This window comes from Lycium barbarum, chromosome 6 (assembly GCF_019175385.1).
Source record: "Lycium barbarum isolate Lr01 chromosome 6, ASM1917538v2, whole genome shotgun sequence".
NCBI lineage: Eukaryota > Viridiplantae > Streptophyta > Magnoliopsida > Solanales > Solanaceae > Lycium > Lycium barbarum.
The window spans coordinates 109,746,457-109,771,496 of record NC_083342.1 but is presented as its reverse complement, the minus strand read 5'-3'; the positions used below and the strand labels follow the sequence as shown (position 1 = coordinate 109,771,496).

The 25,040-nt window shown below is 37.4% G+C and overlaps 1 protein-coding gene across 2 annotated transcripts; it reads right to left on the bottom strand.

Moving 5' to 3' along the window:
- Nucleotides 1–1,282: 1,282 nt before the first annotated feature.
- LOC132645419 (uncharacterized) lies at nt 1,283–23,430 on the bottom strand. Of its 2 annotated transcripts, none has more exons than XM_060362388.1 (16): nt 22,959–23,430; nt 18,587–21,268; nt 16,701–17,115; nt 15,293–15,521; nt 12,854–13,018; nt 12,464–12,736; nt 12,100–12,345; nt 10,453–10,845; nt 8,977–10,362; nt 8,796–8,852; nt 6,464–6,868; nt 5,901–6,124; nt 3,381–3,514; nt 2,703–2,954; nt 2,425–2,603; nt 1,283–2,323 (listed from the first exon to the last, which is right to left on the bottom strand). In XM_060362388.1, the coding sequence occupies exons 1-16, from the start codon at nt 23,365–23,367 to the stop codon at nt 2,222–2,224; spliced, it is 7,551 nt and encodes a 2,516-aa protein (XP_060218371.1). In that variant the 5' UTR covers nt 23,368–23,430; the 3' UTR covers nt 1,283–2,221. The 2 variants fall into 2 exon arrangements, with proteins under 2 accessions (XP_060218371.1, XP_060218372.1); XM_060362389.1 differs by lacking the exon at nt 22,959–23,430 and adding an exon at nt 22,471–22,566 and having other exon boundaries at nt 18,587–21,248.
- Nucleotides 23,431–25,040: the final 1,610 nt, after the last annotated feature.

Below are 25,040 nucleotides of genomic sequence, written 5' to 3'. Positions count from 1 at the left end.
ATACTTGATTACATACACCGTCGTGAACCGTTTCCCAGATGATTTATAATTGCAACCCCTTAAATAACAAAAACTTCTACATAAGTATATTATTTTAGATGGGTAGGACAATACCTTGATTTTCTGTAAGGCATGGATAACACAAAGACGGTAGTACCGATATGGGCTAAACTCAAATAAAAGATTAGAGACTCGTGCTGATAACGTGTTATAAAACTATATAATTGGAAATAAACAAGAGAAGCAAACTAATAACTTTGTAGAAAGGAGGGAGAGATTGTATTTCACTTCTTGTTGATATCTCTTACAAATTGAGAACTTAACCATCTATTTATAGAGATGATAAATCTCTTGATGAAGTCATCAATGACAACACCAAGAGTTAAAATCAAACTTGTGTTGCTTCATTTCTTCATTTCATACATGCCACCAAATGTACATGTACCTTGTTTCATTTTCTTCATTTCATACATGCCACCAAATGTACATGTACCTATTCTTTTTAGGACATGTGGAAAATCTAGACTCTATGGACATTTATATATATATTTTATAACACGGCTATAGAATTTATGTGGTGTGCCAGCTTTTCCATGGTCTAGCTCAGGTGACTCACAGCCTTTCTCCCACCAAAATAAATAAAATTGAATGAATCAAATCAATAAGACTTTTAATTAATTTAGGGTGCATCGAAGCCAAATTCAATTAAGACAAGAGATTGATTTTCGGGAGACTGATTCATGCCCATTGGATGGCGCCACTGATTCATTTCCATTGGATGGGCGCCTATTTGAACAACCTCCATCATGCTATGATCAATTTTTATTCTATCGGAGAGATCTGTCCCTTTAAGTTTTTTTTTTGTTTTTTTTTGGGTTACCTGTCATTGATAAATAATTATTTTTGTTTTAATGGGAAAAAGACAAAAATAGTTCATGACTCTACGTAATTTGTCTTATTTGCCGTTGATTGCCGCTTATGCTCTATTCAATGGGAAGACTACCGATTTGATTTCTGAATACCTTTTCATGTTCTTTTAGCAGAACAAGTATTCCGGGCAATTCGGGTAAAAACAATAAAATTTCTTTAGTCAGCAAAAGAAAAACGAATTCAAAATTCTTTTAGCTCGTTTTAAGCTTTAACCTACAACCTACTACACGTATTACCACAGTGAAACATTAAACTAAAGGTCGAGCGTCCAACCACTGGGAACCTGTCAAATCTGGTTGGTGGATTTACGACTCTGAAAGCAAAATATTGAATCAAGAATAAGAATCCGCAATTGCTAAAGTCGAAAGAGCAAGTTTCACTCTTTTAGATGAAATTTCTAGTTTACAGTTTCATACACGGGCACCAAAACCAAAATCTACTAGCCTACATCAACAGAAAGCTCAAATTGAAAGGGAAATACCAAATCTGTCGTATAAGGAACACGTAAACGCTAGTCCTCACATTTTAGCGATTTGACAATGTTTACAGCCAGAAAGGAAAAAAAAAAGAATAACTGTGGGATGAACTGCCCTGCTGTTATTTTGGCAATTCACACTAACCCTGATTGATATACAAAACCGACTGAATTATCTCTCTATCTACACATCAGTTTAGCAGGTACAGAAATCAGCCCAAAATATTAACGAACCTGAAAGACTGAGCCATACTCTTTCGCTAATGTTATCTAATTGAACTCACCTTCTCCTGTGTGTTCGTGCTATAGGCACCTGGGAAGTAGTGTTTTCCCAAGTCAGTACAATAATCGTTCAAAGCATTCAATTAATTCTTGGAAGCAATAGCATACAGATACTCGCACGGAAAGAGCTTCAGCAGCAGGGATGGTCAGATTTTAGACCACAATAAGCTGGCACTGCACCGACAAGAATTCTTGGCTACAGGTCAAGTGTTTTGCAATTGCTTTTCCTCTGTATGATCTGATCGTCATTCCTGCTCCCTTTCGCTTAGCTTCTCTATTAAAAAAGAAACCGCTATCCAGAAGCCCAACTATGGCCCTTTTCCGCTTTGTTCCCTTGAGACCCAAAGCACCACCTTCTGATTAGATGTAGAGAGGGTCTTTATCACTAGGCTATCCTTCCATTTTCAAGTCAAGGTATCAACTCTATTAGAGCCTATAGAAGTGGATCTCAATGCAAATTGCCAATGAGAAACCACTGCAGACTATACTTACACAACAACTAGTTCTTTGCTGTGCTACTAATCCATGACTTGTTCAACGCCTTAAATGATCATTGAGCATCACAAGCTTTACAGCACCATCTCCACCACATGTAACAAAACCATGAGAAACAATTTGAATATCTGTAACAGCTGCCTGAAAACAGAGGAAAAAAGAATCTCTTTAGTTATTGTGCAAGCTCAAGAACTCAGGAATTTTTTTTTCCAATTATTCACACATCTGATCAAAGAGGTTACCTGAACCACACCACCAAAGCCACGGGAGCTTGGCTGCAAGAAGGTGTGTCTTTCATGCAATTTTGGCCAATGAAATACTAGTTTAGCATTTTTGGCATCCCAAAGTTTTACATCTCCATCTTTACTTCCCGTCAAGAAGAAGCTGGTATGTGGTATGGTAGATATTTTGGTAACACTCCCTTCACAATACAAAGCAGAATTAGAGAAAGATCTCATTATGTACTGCCAACCAACTTTCTACAGCATTTTCAGCCACAATCATGTAAAAATGTCAGTACCTGCGTGAGCCTTTGGTATATACCAGAGCATCCCATTACGATTCTGATCACCGGTTTTCTTCTGTGTGTCAACCATGGAATTCACACCATGGTCACCAATTTCTGTATGCTTCTGTTTTTTTGTCTTTCCAGTAGCTATATATCGGAAGTCATGAAGTCCAACATCACCACCTTTCCCACCCGTTACAATGAGTGGAGAAATAGAACCACTTCCTAAATCATTATCAAACACTGCAAGAGAGTGTGCACCTCCTGGAAACATGCAGAGGGACAACAATCTTAGCAAGTTAAAAGCTTATAACGGCTGACAGAATAAATGGACACCACTGTCCAGGGTTTGCTTAGGTTCTGAAGAAAAAGTCACCACAAGTAGATTTTAAGTGGCTTATACATATGTTCCTGCCAAGGAGATGAAGTCACTGCAAGTCAGCTTATTAGCTCTTGATAGATGAAAACACCCATCTCCTCCTCCAACTCCACAAATACAAGTAAACTCACATGTTTTCTTGTCATGAGAGTCGCACGCTTTCTAAACAAGAGCTTTTTCTTTCTATTACCGTGGCACTGATATTTTAAGAATAATTGACATATCTTAGTTGCATTTCGTCTTTTTGCTAGAAATAATATTAGAAACTGTTGCATTTATTGACAAAAAGGAAAAATGCCGAGGGAACCAACCTTCGTGACACATTATGGAGGCCCGAGACGTTGCTGGTGGAGCAAGTGTGTCCCATATGACAACATTAACCCCACTGGAGCTATACCCTGCGGCAGCTATGATTGAACCACTCGAAGTAACATATGTGGCATCCCTGCAGCCATTAAAATAGGGCATAGCAGGCTTTAAGAAGGCACAAGATGGAGGTAATAGCACAAACGTAACCACCGCATAGCAAGGCTGACAGCAGGAGAATAGAAAACAAGGAAGAACATGTGCGTAACTGTATTATCTCTTTCAAATCAAGCCAACAAGGTTACTAGATGGAACTGATTATCACCGGAATCCTTGTGGGTTACTAATGACACCAGTGTTCAGGAAAGCGTGAAGCGGAAAAAAGCGACAAGGTCCCGCTTCACGCTTTAAGCGAAGCGTGAAGCGAAGCGCCCGCTTCATTGAGGTGAAGCGCAATTTTTTTTTTAAAAAGAGCAAAATAAATAGAGAATATATATATAAGCAAAAGTTCAAATTCAAAACTAAAGTAGATATCCATAGACTAAAAGTTCAAATAAAAAACTAAAGTGGATATCACAAAATCCTCCAGACCATAGGACAAACAAAATCAAAGCTACTAATAGTTCGACATCTAGTTCTTATTCTTCTACAAGATTGTCAAAATCTTGTAGTCCCACATCATCATAATATTGCTCATCTTCTTCAATTTCATTATCATCTTCTTCAACTTCATCAATTAGGGAATGACTTGTAGCTACTTCTTTTCCCCTCCTATGTTGGCTTGAAGTATTCCCCCTTAAACCATACTGGTTCTCCTCTACCCCCATTTCCTCGGCAACAACACCGAAAGTGAAATCAGAATCTCCCTCAAAACCAGAGCAAAAAAAAACAGCAAAACAGAGCAGAACCCTAGAATTCGAGAAAGAAAAAACAGTACGAATGTGAAGAAAAAAACAGAGCAAAAAAGAGAGCTTGAAAGAAGAAGAAGAAAGAAAGAAAGAAGAAAAGCCGAGCAGAACCCTAGAATTCGAGAAAAAAACAGAGCTTTCCTGGAGAAAAAAACAGAGCAAAGAAGAGAGCTTGAAAGAAGAAGAAGAAGAAGAAGAGGAAGGAGGAGGAGGAAAGAAATTACCTGAAAGTGGAGAAGAAGAGCTGCTGCAAAACCCTAGCTGATTGTGAGTAATAAAATTTCTCAAAGTCTGAGGATTTCAAATAACTGGACTAATTATTTTATTAAAATTGACCTAGACTTATTATTTTATTAAGATTTAGACCTTCAAGTATTATTTTATTAAAATTGACCCAGACTTATTATTTTATTAAGATTTTGACCTTCTAGTATTATTTTATTAAAATTTTGACCTGGACTTATTATTTTATTAAAGTTGTCCTTTCAAAAAACAGCCCACAACATAAAGCATACGCTTCAGCCGCTTCACCGCTTCAGCCGCTTCACCGCTTCAGCCTCAGAAGCGTCCGCTTTATTAGGTAGCCTCCGCTCCACTTACCTGAAGCTACAAAGCTTCGCTTCACCGCTTTAAGCGAAGCGTAGCGGTGAAGCGCCCGCTTTCCTGAACACTGAATGACACAATGAAAGAGCAAGTTCAACAACTATGCCTAAGTCCCAAACGAGCTGGGTATGCCATATGAATCCTCACTGACCATGTTAATCTGCTTAAGCTCAAGTGCTCAACTCATTTCATCATCATTACCAAATAAAAAAGCAAAAATAAGTTTTTTTATATATATATATATTAATGACAATAGCAATAATAATAATACTAGAAGTTCTCTATATTTTTACTAGCATGTAAATTTATGATAAGGTCAAATATTCCAAGAAAAGCAATAGGTTCAAAATCAACGTACTAACAATTATAAAAGCTACTCCCAACTAGTAGATCACCTATAAGGATTTTTTTTGCTCCCATTGCATCCTATCTTTAGCTAAATATGCATTGATTCCAAGAAATTGTAGATCTTTCTGGACACCTTGTGATTTAGGTCGACCTCGTCCCTTTAAAACATCTTCACTTACCATAGTTTCACATATATGGACCAAGCGCATCTGTAAGTCAGACACAGGACATGACCAAACCAAGGGGGAAAAAGGGATATAGTGCCAAACACTTGCAGCACCTCATCCCCCTCCAAAGACAGCATAGGATATTCTGAGGGTTCCGTGGTGAGGGTTAGCTAGAGGAGACACAGAAGAAATAAGAGACCTTTTCCTCAGATAATGTGACATTTCAGCTTGGAGACAATTTTGAGGAGATACTAATACTCAATTTCACTGTATTATAATACTTTACCAGGAAATTCACACAATTTTGGGTGCTTACATTGTATGGCAATTAAAGCAAAGAGAGTGTTATGTCCACTGAATGTTAGTAGGTAGCAACGAGGCGGTAAAGTGCTAAGAGAGCATATCCATTAATCTAACATTTCAGCTTGGGTTTAATTTTGAAGAGGTCCTAATACTCAGTTCCCACCTAATATAAAGCTAACAAAATTTGGATACTTACGATGTATAATTATTAAAGCAAAGAGAGGATTCTGTTGGCCGAACATTACTCCTCCCTCCTACTTCAAGCTGCCACGTGCACACAGTACCATCTGATGCAGCAGAGACAAATCTGTGACCACAATGATCAAACTTCACGGCAGATACCGAGGCAAGAGCATATGGCGGAGGGACATTTGCAGCGGGAAGCACTCCATATGTAGCAGTAGCTCTATCTTTGCCAAACTGCAGATATCATAAATTATTCTCAATGCCACATCTTAAGAAACGAACAATGACACAAGTACGTAAAGAATAAACAAGTTTTCAATTTCAGGCCAATAACTATAAAAAGGACATAGCCTACGAACAGTAAAAGAAACAACGGAAAGAAAAATTGGCCACAGATAACATGCCACTCTGTGAAGATCTGGTACAGAGTGTTCTCTAGCAAATACTTGCTAATTCACAGGTATTTTATCACATTCATTTGAAGAGCCAAACTTGTTCAAAGTGCAAATTAGCACTTGCTGTTGCTACTGCAAAAAAAAGATCTAAACTAATCTATTGATATGAATGTTTTACCTCCCATAAATATATGTGTGTATTGTTTGATCCAACCAAGAAAAAAGGCCTTGAAGGGTGAGTTGAGAATGCCCTTGTCCGAACATTTTCTACAGTGGCAGGAGGGTCAAGAAACTCATCAAAATCCTCTTGAAACCCCCAGCCAAGACTGGATCCACCCGTATTGGCGTAACCTGGCAGCCCGAATGTAGGTCTTGCCAAAAAACCTGCGCCAACAGTTGCTCCACCTAACCCGAGGTGTGTACCCTTCTTACTTCCCAGACCCACTCCAGGAGAGACGCAAGTGGGAATTGGTGTAGATTCGGATCCCGCCCAACCATTATGTGGCCAGTCAGCCTCTGCCCAGACATTGCCAGCTTTATTTCCACAAGCAAGTCCATCTTCCCAGTTGAAGAATAATAAACCCTGAATCAGATAGAAGTAAAACGAGTTCAAATCAGGAAATGATGCCATTGATTTTACAAATATAGATGACTGATGGGAACTATAAGATGCGAGACAAATAAATACAAACAAATTTACTTTATGGCCAAACTGTAATACGCAGAGTCACAGGCCAGAATAGGCATGTATTGTGAATGTTTTACTAGCAAGACACTTCCTGAATATTACAACAACATCAATCTCCGTGTGACCTATAGGTCGCAGGTTCAAGCTGTGGAAGCAACCACTATTGTGAATGAGTTAGGTTGTCTATGTTGATTCTCCCACATTGGTTTTGGATGGGTTAAGTGGTCTCCTTATATGGGCTCAGGCAATCCTCCCCTCGTGAGCTAGCTTTTGGGGTTGAGTTAGGCCCAAGATCCACCCTTTACGTGGTATCAGAGTCAGGCCCATCCTAATTCATTGTTTACCTGATGTTGGGGCACCCCATCTTATATTATCCACGCTCTAGATGTCCAGTCAGAGGGGCATTGATTCTGTCACATCAGTTGTGGATGGGTTAATTGGTCTCCTTATATGGGTTTATATGGGTTTGGGCAATCCTCCCCTCATGAGCTAGCTTTTGGGTTGAGTTAGGCCCAAGATCCATTTCTTTACATGGTATCAGAGCCAGGCCCGTCCAATTCATTGTTTCCGATGTTGGGCTACCAAATTAAAATTGCCCACGCACCAAATGTCCATCCCTGGGCGTGAGGTGGGGTGTTAAGAGTCCCACATTAGTGGGTTAAAGGGTACATGGTCTCCTTGTATGGACTTGGGCAATCCTCCCCTCATGAGCTAGCTTTTGGGGTTGAGTTAGCCTCAAGATCCATTGCTTATCAGTCTACTCTAGACCCCATGCCTGCGGCCCTTCCCGAACCCTGCTAACGTGGGATGCTTTGTGCACCGGGCTGTCCTTTTTATTAGAAGGCAGCTAAATCAACAAAAATCTTTCTAGCAAAATACTTTCCGCCTACTTGCCCTAATTAGCAAATGAGATCATTATATTTTTCAGCACAATGAAGTGATGAATTCGGAGAAGTTACGGAGTTCATGAGAAGCATCGGATACAAATGTCTCCTATTGAAGTGACAGTTGTGATACATTTGAGACACCCCAGATCCAACTGAATTTGTACCCTCCATATTCCTAAACTATATAACGAATTTGATATAGCAAACAGGAAAAGGTACAACGTGAATCTTTAGATTCACTTATGCTGATCTCATATCACAAGTATACCACTCAAAGTTCATAATAATCATGAAGTAGCATGCTCTAAAAGTTTCACAAACATGCATCGAAATCAGTTTAACATCTCCATTTTCCTCAACCCAAATATGTTAAATTATCCCAGTTTTACAATTCAAATCATTTTTATAAAGTATGAAACAGAGAGCTGGATGTTAGGGTGTGGCTGGTACAACGGGAAATGTTTTCCAAGAAAGGAAGTTGTTTTGTTACTTATTTTCTGGTGTTGGGTAAGTAAGCAAAAAATATTATCTACAAAGCATTTATATATAATCTAGAGAAACACTATGAGAGATGGGGGTGGGGGTGGAGGCGGTGGGGCTGGGATGGAGTGTGTTGGAGGATGGGGATGAGTGGAATGTTACTTACGGAACTTGTTTTTCCTACTTCCACCGGGGAAGTCATTTCCTCATTTTTAAGGAACCTGTATTCCTTGAGAAGTGTTTTCCAAAAAATTTTACCAACCAAACATGCGTAAATTGGTTCATACCAAACACACCCTTAATGATCTTAAAGTGACATTAACCCTGGTAGTAAGCCACACGTTGATTTTTTACGATCAGATGATGTATCAAATGCACCCTAAACACTAGCAAAACGTCAAATTCATATGCATAAGAAAACAGACAGCTAAAGAAGCCCCACAGCCCTATCTTACCTTCCGATTGCTAGCAAGAGCAGCTTCATGTTGATCAATGGAGTTGATGCACAAAGCCTGCTCAAATACAGGGGAGTTGCAATCGTTAGCTTCATGAAAGAAAATCTGCAATTAAATTTACTGGTAATCTCTAAGAAATAGAAATTTGCAACACAATACAAAGGTTTAGGAGAAGATTTACCTCCAAAAGTTCGCCATTTCTCTTATATATCTCTATCGGACTACGGAAAGGCAAAACCTTTTTTGTATGGTGTGTATCCTTCCCCCCAAAACTTTGAAAAGGATGATTATTTGGTGACAAACAAGCAAGAGGAGATCCAGCTGCGCTACTTGGACTACCAAGCCTTTCATCTCTGTCATAAGTTTCGTCAACTTCACACTCACTCACGATGCTGGGGTACATTTCACTCCATCCTTTAAAGGACTTATGCAAGGTATGCTGTAAAATTTTCTGGTCTTGAAGCACAAAATCCTGATTAGCTTTCTTAAGCTCAGAACAAAAATCCCATAACGCCTCAAACGCTGATAATTCATCTTCACCAGTCACCTTATCCAGATCATTATTGTTATGACTAAGTTTAGTATCTGCCGCTTTAACTTGGGACTGATAATCTTCAGAACAGAAAAGTGTACTTGCACCTGGATCTATGCTCTCCAGCAGGACAGATGCAAACTGATTCACACAATAAGAAGAGATGTGACCGCATGTGACCTTTACTATCTTAGCGAGAAGTCCTGGAACCATCCCATTATGGGTTGAGACATTGTTGCCATTTACAAAAATTGATGTAGATATACTGGGATGTCCGCCTGGAGGTAGAAACAAACCGCTTTCTTCAAGTTCCGGACATAGCAGATTTAACTTGTGTTTTAAAAGGCTAGATACATATCCCCAAAAGGAAGCAACCATGACATGCCATCTCTCTTCCGGAACTGACAATATGACATCCCCAAATTGCACTTGTGGCATTTGATTCTTGTTCGGAACAGAAGATCCAGCAGCATGAATAGGTAAATCAGAAGCCATCATTTCGAGAGACTCACGAAGCAGTTTCTGTATGTCCTTTATGTCTCTCTCGTCTGAAGCTTTTGCCATTAAGAGAGGTTTCACAATCGGGATAAGAACACTAAAATTTCTTTGGACCCAAGCAGATGCAAACAGTAAAAAATACTCTGATAAATCAAGGGCAGTAAAATGTGTCCCTACTACATTTTCTGTACAAGAAACAGAAGAGAACTGCATCATGGCTCTAAGACACCAGAATGACCAACATAATCTCCTGTTGTACAGCTCTGGAATGGCACAATAGAAGCTTTCATCAGCTCTGTTACTCCTAAAGGTGAATGACTTCAAGTAGAAACAGTCCATGCTACACATAGTGATGTATCTTGCAAAAATATAAAATAGTTCTCCAGATACTTCGAGAAATAGCTCTGGAAGGCAAGGATACAACGAGCAACCATCAAGTCCACCGCCTTGCTCACTTGACAGATATCTATTTATGTAGTCTCGCAACAAGTGGCATCCTATATACGCCAAACCGCGGTTGCAAAACGACAAAAAGATCTGTACAAGGGAAAAAAGAGAAATCTGACTATCAGTCTTCGCGAAACAAAAACCGCAGACATAACATTTGTTCTATGGATAAGTAGTTACCGAGTACATAAGATGTTGAGGGATTATGGAGAATTTCAATTGAAAGGATGCAACTGTAGTCATTAATTCATCTTGAAAAGCTTCAAGTAAAAGCTTGTATTCTTGATTCTCAGATACAGTATACATGTGTTCCTGAAGACATGTTATATCATTGTCTACCCAGCTTGGATGTCTCCTTAACATCTTAGACATGTATTGCATAGACAAATCTGATCTAATATGTGAATCTATCTGAAAAGCCACATCCAATGATAGCCAATTTGAGGAAGTTTCAATTAGCATTGCACTCAGCATTTCATGCAGGCATCCAGAGTCCACATTATCAGGCACACTTCGTCGATTTGAATCACCAGTGACGCTCACAGAAGATGAAAGGCATTCCAAAGCTTCAAGCTTACACATAAAAGGAATAGAAAAACTATTAGTCCTTCTACAAAAAATACCTAATTAGAATGAACATATAATAGTACACCCATACACATGGACAGGCTGGCTGAGAGGGTCACCTCGCATGCATAACATTAAGGTATACTGTCTCTTAAGGGGTACTGGAGGAGCACCCCCCATAAAAACTGACTTGGAGGAGAAAAGCTAACATAGAAGTCGATGTGTTCCAATATGATGCTAAACTGTCACATCAGTTACGAGATGGCAGCACTCACAATGCAAACACTAATCAGCAAATAGTGTTGTCATGGTGGTACACCATCCACCATCACCTCTGACGTGGTATTTCGGAACTTAATCTGCTTTTAGTAAGATTTAGCACATTACCAAATTTTAGCTTTACAAATATTAAAGTCATGTTCTTTTTTTTTTTCTTAGATAAATTAGATCGGCCCTGACTTCAAAATTGAGTTTACTCCAAGCAGTACTTTACATGCAAAAGACGATCTAGATTTGGGTTGCGATCAAGAATATATCCAATGTGTTTTCTTTAAGTTCTATAATATCTAATACGTTACTGATTCATATATTATATACATGGACACTATAAGCTATGTATTGACTTGAAAAGGAACTAATCTAGGTCAACGGATTCGCCAAGACATAAGTTACATTGCAAAGGGACCTTAGCCAATTTTGTTATAAGAGAAATTTTTTGATGGATTTATTATAAGAGAATGCTTTACCACAAAATCACTTCCAAGTAGTTCAAGGGGACTTGAAGATGGTGAAATGTGACAGTTAAAGTATGAGGTTAGGGGCTTAGGGCATTGGTTGGTGTTTGGAGCTGTTTATGTGTAGTGAAGAGCAAAACATGCTTACAATAGATAAAAACACATTATATGAAGCAGTAACGGAAAGAGCTATAGTGGAAAATGAATTATAACCTCCAATTATGTAAGTCATTGTTTTGAAAATGATTTTTTAAACATAAAAAAGAACCTCCAATTATGTAAGTCATTTAGCCCCATTTGGTGTAAATTAATAGTTTGAGAAGACCAAATAGCAGTATGATTTCATCAAGAAAAATGTTTCACCTAAACAAAAAAAAAATGGATTGAATCGAAGTTAGATCAGTTCTGCATTCTAGATCTCAAAGAGGGTCATAAAAATCCACGATCCTTGAAAAGAATCCTAAAAATAAGAAAGCTTGTGAATCCCCAAACTTTAGGAAAAACAAAAAAAAATAGATGAACTTACAGGCAGGCCACATCTGCGTAAGGCAGTGGCCCTCATCAAGATCGCCCATCTACTCAAGGAAGCAGCATTTTGCTCCCCAATAGCATTCTTCATGGTAGTCTTGGCTGCTAACATTAGGCAAAAGTCTCCAATGTTTGGATCTAAGAAGGCAGGTTGACGGGATGAAAATATGCACTTACTGTTCAAGGACCCTGTTGGGAAAGCAAGCATTCTAAGATAAGCCTGTGGATACTTTCCCAACATCCACTGCAAATAAAGAACTTGACATAAATATACAAACAAGGGAACAAGATGCTACAAACACAATCCCTTAGAATTAAAAGCATCACTTTGTCGAAAACTAACTAGATTTCTTGCTGAATACCTCCAGAACACTTGCAAGCCAGTAGTCACCTTTGGCAAGAGCAGACGGGAGGAGGAATTTTGAAATAAGATAATGTTCTAATGTTCCACCATAACCTTCAACAAGACGGCAAATAACAAGAGCAAGCTGCTCATCCCCAAGATTCTTCACACAAACAGTCACAGCAGATGTTGTATCTCCTCCAAGCAAAAAGAAAGCAATCGCGAGCTCCAACTGATGTTTCCCCAGTAATACGTAGGCATTCTTTAGGGCAGCAGCCTTATTTTTATCTTCCTAAGAGGGAATCAGTAAAATTTCTAAGCAACTAAACGTTGAGTATGGATGCTCCACAAAAAGAAAACAGAAAACTAAAACTTGCATTAAACTGAAATAGCAGATGTTTAATAATACCTGAAAATTGCGTGAAAGAAATGCCACCAACGGCTTATCTTTCTCATCTTTGCTAATCTTAAAAAGGCCCGCCAATACTTGAAGTCTATTTAAAGCAATATAAAGAAGTGCACATGCCCTGGGATCTTTTTTCTTTAAATATTGTTGTCTTGCCAACTTTTCCATCTGCAGAAAACCCACCCGTGTCAATGAAAGATAAAAATATAAGACGGTTCCCGATTTTTTCACCCCTTTCAGTGGAAAGAGCAATAGGAGTAGATGTAGTTTTACGTGGAACTTTTGAGATAACATTGTACTATAAGACCTCACAGCATGTTAACTTAAATTGCTGCAATGAATTATGGATACGGAACAAATTGGTGAAACTGAATAAAGATGGCCCTTTTTATTTTTTGATAACAGAAAAATCCTTTGATTATCGCAATGAAACTTGGTGGATAATTAGCCTGCCGCATTATCCTTTTCCACTTATATATTAGACTTGGTTCACCACAGGCAGGAGTGCACCTACCACACATCCAGCGATGTACTACCTTTGCCGTAGAAACAAATCCTGGAACTAAAGATTGGCCTCTTTCCTAGTGGTCCCGTAACCAGCAATGTACTACTTCGCCATAGAACCAAATCTAAATATTGGCCTCTTTTCTAGTAATGCCGCAGTCCAAACTCACGTGAATGAAGTATTAACAGAAGATTTTGTGCCACTCATTCACCAATGAAAGAAAAGTGGTTTACTAATAACTGTATGGTATACTCAACAAGCGAAACTTCTTCCAATATGCTAAACTTCAAAAAAGAACGAGATAAATAGGCTAAAGTTCATGCTCCTTGCATCCTATTTTTCGTAAGCATTTGACATAGCAAAGATTAGAGATTTGAATTTGACTCGGCTACTACATTAATAGAGGAATAAAATATCAGAGTAATTATTGAAAAGTTAGTCCTATGGAGAGAACATCATATCAAATTCTGATTTTAATACTAAAATGAATTAAATTTTTGAAATTCCTGAAATTTGGTTTAGGATAACATCATTAATAGACCTGTCTCAAACATTCACATGAAAATGATCAATATTTCTTTATAACCGAAGAGATCCCCGAAGGGCAGTGGCGCACGGTTCAAAACTCGGTGCATAATGGGTTCGCACCTCTACCCTTCTCCACTTACGTACCAGCAGAGTTCGAACCTATTACGTGCGCATAACTCACACATCATGTTTCCGCTTTTACCACTAGACCAAGCCCTGGGGCAAAACTGATCAATATTTAAGGATAAGAGTTCCTTGGCACATGATAAACTTTATCAAAAAATAAATAAATAAATAATAAAAGTTAACAAGAAAAGGACTCTTCTCCATACATTACCATTCTAAAAGAAAGGACTCTTCTCCATTATGTTTGAATAGAAAAAAGAGTGAGAACAGAACCTGAACTTTACAACCTCTTCGCAAATTAGACACAGCAAACAGGGTTAATCCTAATCACAAAGAAGGGAAACCAAAAATGGAAAACTAATGACGAAGATCACTCATATTTGAGGAGAAGCTATTGCCTAAAATATATACATTTAAAAAAAAACTCAAGTGATGTGACCTCACATTAACTGTGTTGGAAGAAACCAACCTTTTCCACCAAACAGTTCTTACTAATGAAACCAAACAGAAGCTGCATGTATGCAGAATTCAGAAATATATACAAATTCATGACAGATCTTCATCACAACAGATACCTTGGACTCCCTTATTTAGTAGTGTTAAACAAATTCTTTTTTTTTGATTAGTTATTTTTAGTGTTAAACAAGTCCAGTTCTTTTTTTACTGATTTTGGTACCATTTTGGTACTGTTCGTGAATAAAATATTTTGCCTTATCAAAAAAATATTGATGACAGACCTTCATTATTTTTCTGACATTAATAATTGACGAAGAAGGTAAAGGATGGTGCGCTTAATAAAATAGGAAGAAAAATGGACAAGCAAATGATAAATACTAGAAAGAAAATTTTAATTTTCGAAAGTCTCATTCTTGACCAGCAAAAGAGGATGGAAAGAACTTGAGCTGACTAGTTTGAGAAAGGAAGGAACATTAAGCAATGCAGAGCAGTAGACTTGGGCTGCATCAGTATGTTTATCCCTAAAACTAAATATTGGGAGTCTATTTCAGGTTGTCATGTTGGAGATGTGGAATTGTCTATTTCTATAGAACTGCACTGCACCGCCCAATAAGAATAAATATAAGACGAGATAGTCCCGAAATCCACCACCACCACCCCCCCCCCCCCCCCAGGTCCAGGAGTCAACAGTTGCACTTTCCCACTTGGGTCCCTTGGTGATTCAAATTTCCAACCTCTTGGTAAGAATTGAAGTCCTCGCACCACTGGAGCAAACTCACTAGTCATGCTGCAACTGAATTTAACATTATCTTAATGAAAACAATTACCTTCAGTCGCAGTTGTGCCACACTTGTATACCATAGTCCAATACCCATATCACGCATTTCTTGCCAAGATGGTTGCTTAGATAAAAGAGAATCAAACAAATTGTCTTGGCAGTCAGAGTGGAAGGCCCATCCAATCAGCCCAGAGTACACAACCAGCTCACTTTCTGATGGCAGTCTGCCAAATCTTTGAACAAAATATAGCTGCTGAAACCTCACTGAAACCCAAAACCTAGGAAGAAAAGATGAGTAGCATCAACAATTAAAATTTAATTAGAAGCAACTATAACTGAAGATAAATGTTTCTGCACGACTCCATGTCCTCTCATTTACTATGCAAGATAGAAAAAAATGTGACTTGTGTGATAATGAATAAAAAACGACCATGAGAGAGGAGTCGCTCTTTTATTGATATTGGGGAAATCTTCGTATACAAACAGTATGCCAAAAGTAAAGACCCTACAATCACAATTATTTGAATGTTGATAAAAAAGATTTAAAGATATCACTGCACACACTAAGAGAAGAATCTAAATTTCATTTAGGGTTTTTTTTTTTTTTTTTTTTTTTGATAAAGCATTAAGTATTTGAACATTTGGTTTTGACAAACTTCATCTTTTTGGGCAAAAAATAAAAATCTGTAGTAAAAACACCTCAAAGAGAAAGAGTTAGATATCAACTGGCTGATGGGAAGTTTGAAAGGAAGCATGATACAAGAATACCTAGATCATCTGCTACTTTTTCCTCTTTGTATTAAGTTGAAAAGAGGAACAATTGTGCTTCAATCTTACATAAAAAACTGGTTTTTTATAATTATACATAATTCCACAAAGGAAAAAACCATCTTTGCAAGAATGATTGGGTGAATAATGGATACGTTGTAGAAGTCAAATGAGAACACTGTGTGTGTGTGTGTGTGTGTACATGAGAATAGCCCATTTCGTACTACTGCCATGACATGACACAAAAAATGAAACAGAGTATAATCATTGTCCCTTGCAATTGTACCCAAATTTACCCCACAACCATGAAGCAGAGTAATTCCCATAAAAAGTCTTAGCTTATCTATCAGGGAATATTGACGTGTAGTTGAACGATTGGGTTTTTATCCACACCACCCATTTACAGCTTTTGCAAACTTCATCCCAAGCATAGGAAAGCAGGATATAGCATCATTGAAACTTTTAGCATATATACCTCAAGAAAAAAGTTGGAATATGTTGTGCATGTTTGCCAAAAGCTATACTTCCCTAGTTGATATCTTAGCATATATATTGAAAAAATATGGAATACAAGGACTTATCAAAAAATTGATCATAAAAAGAATGTATGAGCTTTTACAAACTTTTCATGCCAATACATTCACATGGAATGGAAGATTATGTATTCTAGGCTTCTTAAGTAGACTTACCTACGACCAGGTCCATCAAGGCTATTATAAGAAGAAGTGGACTGCATATTGCTAACTTCATCTAGAAGTTGAATAGCAGCACGAATTTGCATCATTTCAGTGGCAGATATAGTTGCAAAATTCTGAAGTTTATCAAAGGCTTCTGTAAAGTCAGTTATTTCAGATCTTGCTGAAGAGATAGAGAACGCATTATCAGATGCAGCATATCCCCAGCTTGAGGTATCTGAAGGTCCACCCCATTGAAATGACTTCTCACCAGAACTTAACAAGACACTTCCTTCCAGATAGTTTGACAATGAAATGGGAAATATTAAACCACTGAAGACACGAAGGCAGCATATTTTCGCCGATAACTTTGTGGAAGTTACATGTTTACTGAGAGACTGCAGAGCTACATATGAACGTTTCCAATTACCTATACACATTTGAAACACACAACCGTGAGGTCAAACTCAGACTAGCAAGTATGATTAAGTCCAATAGAATGGCTGGAATTTCATAATGGCAACGTTAGCACATGAGATACAAATTGGCAACAATCTTCTCATGGCAGACAAATCTGGCTGTATTTTCAGGCAAGTGGGAAACATAAAGCTGAAAAAGAATGGTACAATTAAATATTCATTGCACAACCGACAGATGTGACGATTTAAAACAAAATTACATTCCGAGAGTAATAACAAACAGAGAAACAAAATCCAGTATAGGCAAACGATTTCGCAAGACCGGACTTTGGCAAATGATTTCACTAGGAGAGCCTAAGAATTGAAAAAGAAGACGAGGAACAAAATTAAAAGGCAAGACCAATTTCTTATGAAGAGCTTTTTCTCTTCAAGACCGGACTTTGGCATTGGGGAAAGATGGAAACCAGTTGCCCAAACTAAAGTAGAGTTGCTGCTGAACGCTGTAACGAGTCTTACAATAGAAGAAAAAAAAAAAGATAAGAATGAGGTATAAATTAAAAAGAAATTCTGACCTTCCCATATAATGAGGCCCACAATATTACGTACTAAAACCAAACAACAGTATATAAAATTTCTCTGCCTAGTTTAATTATTCTTAGTGAGCTCAATCAAGTGACTTCTTCTCCTTCTAAGGATGACAACTCGATGCATTTACTAGTTTTTAACAAAACCAACTTAAAAATGCACCTTTACCCTTTTTTTCTCCTAATTTTTTTTTCTCAGAGCAAGTTAATTCTTGAAATAACAATCGAGAAACGAGCTTTTAACTTAAAAATGAAAGGCAACAAGTCATTACTTTCTTAAACTTTCAAAAGTACTTTAACTCTCAGTTAATTTGGTTTTCAAAGGAGCATATAGGATAGTATCAAAGAAAACAACTTAACAGGACAGATAGACGTGCTCATTTGTAAGGCAAGCAGGACTGGGAAATTCGTTACCTATTTCAAAAACGAAAAGGAAAGCCAAATAAGATATACAAAAAAATCCACTGGTCAAAATGTGCATGATCAACACGATTTCTAATCACAAGACAAGGATCCGCAACCTTATATACATATTAGGAAAACTAAATCAATTAACATTGGAGAATTTCATTCAAACTGTATGCTCAAACAAGAAATTTTTGGCTTTACTAACTAACGAGTAAAGAGTGTACTTCAGTTTTTAGTCGTCAAGAATCTGCTAATTATTTGGTTTAGAAGCTTAGATGCAACAGCTCTACTTCCTAGATGCACATGTCAGTTCCTTAAAGCAGCCAAGCACACATTAGTTTCTCTGATGCACAACGGATTTGTAAGCACACAACAAATGGTTTGCCTATATAATATTTAAGATGTCTTCTATGAAGAAGAAGATGGTGCATGGGTATTTGAGTTTGGGACGTGGGGGAAGCGGAAAGAGCATCAAAAAATTCATAAGTACCTGAAAGTAAGTTAACAAGAAATGCCTCTGGGTGAACAAGAGGAATAGATCCTCCTACAACTTCTGCAATCTCTAAAATGCTCCAAATCCCATTTTTAACAGAAGTAAAGCCTTCTTTAGATTTTCTCACACTACTAAACAATGAAGTCTCATTGACCACTTCCAGTTTCAACGGGAGATCAGACTGACGCTGTGCATTGTCACAATTTTCATCACCAAGAAATACTGGCACTTTATCAGAACCATAGTGACAAACGGAACTCTCCTCGCAAGCTTCTCCACCAAGCTGGGGCAGAAGTTTCTTGTCCATAAAATATGAGAACTTGCTAAATACAGAAATGTATTCATCGTGAACAACCACTATCATGGCTTTGGGTCCCCAAAAGAAGTCCTGAATGGTTGGATTAGTATGACTTGCTGCAAGACATACCCAAATGTCGCCTTCTAATGATCTTTCCGGTTCTAAAATGCACTGACCTCCACACCTCTTCTGAGCATATACATGCAACTTATTTCTAGAGCAAACACCTAGTAAAAACTGACCATTCCCAATCGTCAACCAATTAGAAGAGACAACGTCTGCGTCAAAATACAAAGTGTCTTCTAGTATAAAGCTGCCAGCACCCTCAACACGCACACATTCCCATATATGAATAGTGGTAGAAGTACTTAATGGACCTTCTTTCGAGACAGTTGCAATCTTTCGGCCAGAGACACTTGCAGATATAGCCAAAATAGGGCCTTGACACAGAGCAACCGTACCAACAAGATCCCATAGAGAATTCGAGCTCGCAGCAGGCACACTTCTCCATAATTGCAAACTACCATCAAAACAACCAGTGACCATATGATAAGCAAAGTAGTTGCTATATAAATTATTAGCAAAAAGCTCTTCACTGCAACCAGAGTTTGTGGGACAGATAACAGCAGAACTTGAAATTTTATCATGGTGACGAGGGTCTGGAAAAACTGATGAACAAGGCTCAACCGAGACAAGGTATGCCTTACCAGAATAACTACTCTCAAATTTCAATGTATTATTCTGGAAGGTGTTTGTACTGTCAAAACTGCACCCACAGCGACTTCCAGACAAATCATAGTGATGAAGGTAAATTTTCCACGACAAAGCCTGAAAGGCTTTCTTCCACACAGCTAACAACAAAAAGCTATTGGAAATGAAGGTTTTGTTACAAGTGGAAGGCAAAGGAATTGAGAAGACGCTGTCTGGCCCCTGTTCTTGACTTCCAGCGGTAAGTGGTATAGTACATATTTTGTGACAAACTATGTCCAATTCTTTGGTTTTCACAGCCTTAACTAATAAGAAATCTATTCCATCTGCATGACCAATGACAAGAATCCGTTCTTCACTTAACAGAGTAGGAACCCATCTTAAGCTTGTGTATTTGGGTTGAGGGACTGAAGTAGCACCTTTCCCAAGAAGTTTCCAAGATGGACTCAAAGTTGGGAGGCCCAACATAGTATTTGAAGCAGAAGAAAAGAACCAAAAAAGGAGCTTTCCATCAGTGTCCAGAGAGGCAGCAATTTCCAACTCAGATAAACAAGGATGAACTGCAACTTGCAGAATTTTACTGCTGTGACTGTCCATATTTGAAAGTCCCCTTCCACATAATGATAATAAACATTCAGTCTGACATTTATTTGGATACGGATCATCGGTGCTAATCAGTTCTGAAGATACCTTTGCACCATTGGGGAGTTTTGAAGAATAAAATTGCATCCAGGCTAGGTAGTTACTTGGTAATAGATTAATAAAAGAACATACAGCTGGTGGACCAAAGACCTGATTTCTCATGATAAAGACTTTATTTAAGAGCAATCCCCTTGGCATCTCGTTATGACTGCTCAACTCTTTTCTTTTCCACAATGTCACCCTCGGGGCTCTCACAGGAGAAAAATCATCGAGACAATGAATAGCCCAAAAAGTCAGTGTTGTTTGAGGACCTACAGCAATTAACCATTCACACCTACCAGCATTGCCATGTTGATGTTCATCTGCTGAAGAATAAGACACAGCTTCACCATTAACTGTTATTATACCATTAATATCTGTTGCCCATCTTACATATACATCTAAGCCCAGCCTTCCATTTAATGCTTGGTTTACCTCAATAACAGCGACAACACGAAAAGAGAATTTATTCACTTTGTGTTCATTACTATCCTTGCCAACTTTTCTAACCCTCCCATCATCAATCTCAGTCCAGAGCCTTGCAGCTCCATCTAGACAGCATGTTAATAACACCAACCTCCTTGAATGTCTGCCATCTCTAGTTGACCGTGTAACTGTAGATGGTCTCCACTGAATCATAGAAACAGGTAACGGGTGTGGTAGAATAGCTTCTAAATTTCTAGAATCTGCATCTCTTTGACATACGAAAACACATTTGTTTCCTGCATAGATATGGGAATCGGAACCTTCAACGTGCAATCTATACGGAGGTGCAGCAGCAAAAGGTCCTTCAATTGACCAAGTAGCAGAAATTAGAGTCTGAGGCAGTTCTGGTTTAAATCTCCAAGCTATTTCCCATGACCTCTCCTTCTTTCTCCATAAGATCAATTCAATGCCACCTGAAATTATCCCGTCTCCTGACCCCGTCCATGTGATTGAGTCCACCTTTGTGGATTGTACTAGTGTTGATGTCTGGCTCCAACAAAAAGAACCTGAATATGAGTAAATAAATTTATACATCTAAGAGGGAAGGGAGAGACAGAGAGAGAGAGAGAGAGAGAGAGAGAGTTAAGCTCCAATTAACCAATAGTAGTAATTAATGTTTGCAAAACAAGTGCTTAGAGTTTCATATTCATACTCATGCAGAACTGGATCACCTCCTAAAGAGATTGCTTTTTAGTTTGGCGCATACGATCCAACTAATGCGGGAGTAATCTTTTCATTTGGCAAGTTCATCAGATGATACACAGCTCTCACTATGTAACCTACCAAAGAAAAACTTTCTTAAAAAGAAAACATGCTTTCAGCCTTTCACCAAATTTGACATCTTTCCGAGCCATTTTTATTAGGCATTAATTTACATCCACTAGTTCTCAAGAACCCCTAATTTGACTTAAAAGACAAATAATTTAGTATTGAAATGAAATAGACCCAAACAAGCAGAACGAAAACAAAGATATCAGTAAGCAGATCCTTACCAATTGGGGATTGAGACGTAGTTACTGAATTTTACTCTCTATTGTTTTCTACAACTTCCAAGGGCCATAATAAAGCTAAGTAAATTGCCCCAAGAGGACACAGAAACCAACACAACTGCTCCTATTGTAAAAAATATTAAAGCCTACTCCTCACCTCTCCTCCTTTCTAGTAGCATTATGTTATCGTGTAGTGTCTTATTTTTAGTAGTATTATTTAGTTACCGCGTAACTCCTTATTCTTCAATGTGTATTCCTATTTTTTATTTTTATTTTAAATTGGTAACGACTCCTACTGTTTTGTGTCTTACTATTTCGCTGTCCTTTTTATTTTGATCTGAGAGTCTATCGGAAACCGCCTCTCTACCCCCACAAAGGTATGGGTAAGGTTTGCGTACATCTTACCCTTCCCAAACCCCACTTGTGGGGGGTATGTTGTTGTTGTAAAAAATATTAAAGCCGTTCTCCTAACATGCACACTCACGTATAAAAGTATCACTCATATGGCTTGATCCAGAGATCCAGAAGGAAAACGGTTCGATATCAAATTACAGAGGATATAGCTTAGATATTCATCACAATTAAATCAACGAACTTGTACCACACTAGTATGCAAAGAAACTTTGTTAATCAAAAAACAGCAAGACAGTGCTGGACATGTAGAGGTAACAAATGAAGTCTCAAAGAAGACGAATACGATATAGACATTACATACTTACTGCTCTATGATTCATTCAAGACTTTCTGAACCTGTACATCAGTTCTCTTCTTACTCTCTTAGGACTACCGTCTGTATTTGGCTACATATGCCTGACCTATCAGAATACACCACAGAGGTCCATCTATAAGATCTCAAAGTTAAAAGGACACATGATTCGTACAAAGTTCGTTTAGGAACGTAAAGCTTGGAGTACGGTTTCAACTCTATAAACATACTGACGGAGAACTCAAAAAAGTTCTACCACCAACCTGTATAATCTGGGAACTCATCCGCAATCAGGAGTATGATAAGATCCTATGAAAGCTCAACAGAATCACCTGATCTCATGAACGACTGAGAAAAGCTATATCGATACGATTCATCTTACGATAAAGTAGTATAACCCAATGACAGGTAATTCTGGAAGCTATTGATATGATTCACCTTAAATAAGGAACTATAACCCAATAACATTCGAAAGTGAGATCAGAAACTTATAAAACTTACTATTCGAAGCGTTCGAGTTATAAGAGAACAATCCAATACAGTTATCAAGTGCAACAGCAAGCTCTCCACAACAAGGCATCACCGGTGACCAAGCAACAGCCGAAACAACACCAGCGCCATCAATCGACAGCTCAATAACCTGCTGAAAAACCGTACCGATTACAGTCTCAGTTGGTGAATTCGGGTTAGGTAATTGACGTATAACGAGGAGTGACGTGGCACCATAAGCGATCCATGAGTATCCACAGAAGTTCGGTTGCCAGTCAATTGCTGGTTCGAATTCGGTGTGAGATTTTGATCGGTTCGGTGAAGGAGGGATGATCTCAGATTTGATCAGTTGAAGTGGTAACAGTGAAACGACGTCGTTTTCGTCTACTGTGTTACGGTTAGTGGTACTGTGACTCTCCATAACGGAGGAGTTCTTCTCGTCTGAAGTGGTGTTGCCAGATTTAAGCTTCGACTTCAGAGTGAATGAATTGTAGACGAGCTTAAGAATGTTTGTTAAATTATATTGGGTACCCAAGGTTTTCGAATATGTCAATTGGGTCCTTTAACTCTTCAGGACTTCAATTTATGCGTGAAACCAACAATACATATTTTATCCCAAAATATTATGATGCTCTAAGCTATTTGATTGGCATGAAAAAGAAAATTTTAAGAAAAAGAAAAAAGGAAATTAAGAATCATTAAACATATCTTTAACATTTTACATGACTAATTTATTTATTTTTTTACGGCTTTAAGAATAAAATAATTTTTAAGTTAAATTATAAATATAAAAATATTATTCTACTTGAAGTTGACTAAAAACGAATAGTGTTACAACAAACTAATATTATTCTTACCATGAGTATTAAACTTCTCAAAAATAGGGAATTTGTATCATTATCATATATGATTAAAAATAATAGTATACCAATTCTCGTTATTCAAAAAGACATAAATATGAAAGTTAAAATGAGGTATATTACAATATCACGTACATAAATAATAAATATATCTTGATTTCTTATTTTAAACACGAAAAGTTTATATTAGATATTTTCTAATGATTTAGAAATTATTACCAAAATATTATTTGCACACAAATCAGAAGTTATAAGTAAAAGATAATAAACTAGATAAACACGTGTTTGTAGGATATTTCCATGTTATTTGAATGATTTAATATCTATATTACTAGCATTAATATTTGCATCATTGAAATTCATTATAAGATAATTCATTTTGTAGAATCTTTTCAAACGATAAACACTTGTCGGATTAAAAAAAAAAACTTGTCATATGTGAATTAAAACGTGTATAAGCTATTAGTAAGTGTGTGAGTCCCAGTCTAAAATTAAAATTCGCTTAATATACATACTATTTTGTTATACAATTAAAGTTACATTACTTATATCGTTATTAAAAGAGATTTCAACTCAAATATTGTTCTTTGTTCTTGAAAACTTGTTTAGAAAAAAAAAATCATTATGAGAAATTTAGATCAAGATCCACAAATGTTTTACATTATATAATTAAAATTGAGTATTCTAATTTTTAGTATGCCAGATAATTTTTTTAAACATAAGATAAATCGACTTTACACTTGGAATATTATCGGAAAAAGGTCAAATATAGCCCTCGTTATATTTTGAATCTAAATATACCCCTGCCATTATACTTTGGGCCCAAATATACCTTACCGTTATATTTTATCACAAATATACCCATTATTTTAATGGAGGGGCATAAGCCATCATTCTATTAGTTTTTTTAAACTATCCTCTAATTAATTAAAATTAAACTCATAACCAATATCCAATTAAAAGAGTTGATTAAAACAGTTTCATAGGTCCATATTTGGGTGAAGAATCAAGGAATGGATTCAACGAGGACTGCGATTTTTTCGCCATTGGGTTAATGAAACTTTCAATTGATTTTCCAAGGTTTCGCCTTTAGAAATGCTAGATTAGCATTTGAAAGACTGATTAACACACTTTCAATAATCGGATATAAGGTATGGTCCGAATTCTGATTAGAAGTGTCCGAATTCTGGTCACCGGAGAATGATCAACCTCTCTCGATAGGACTATTATAATC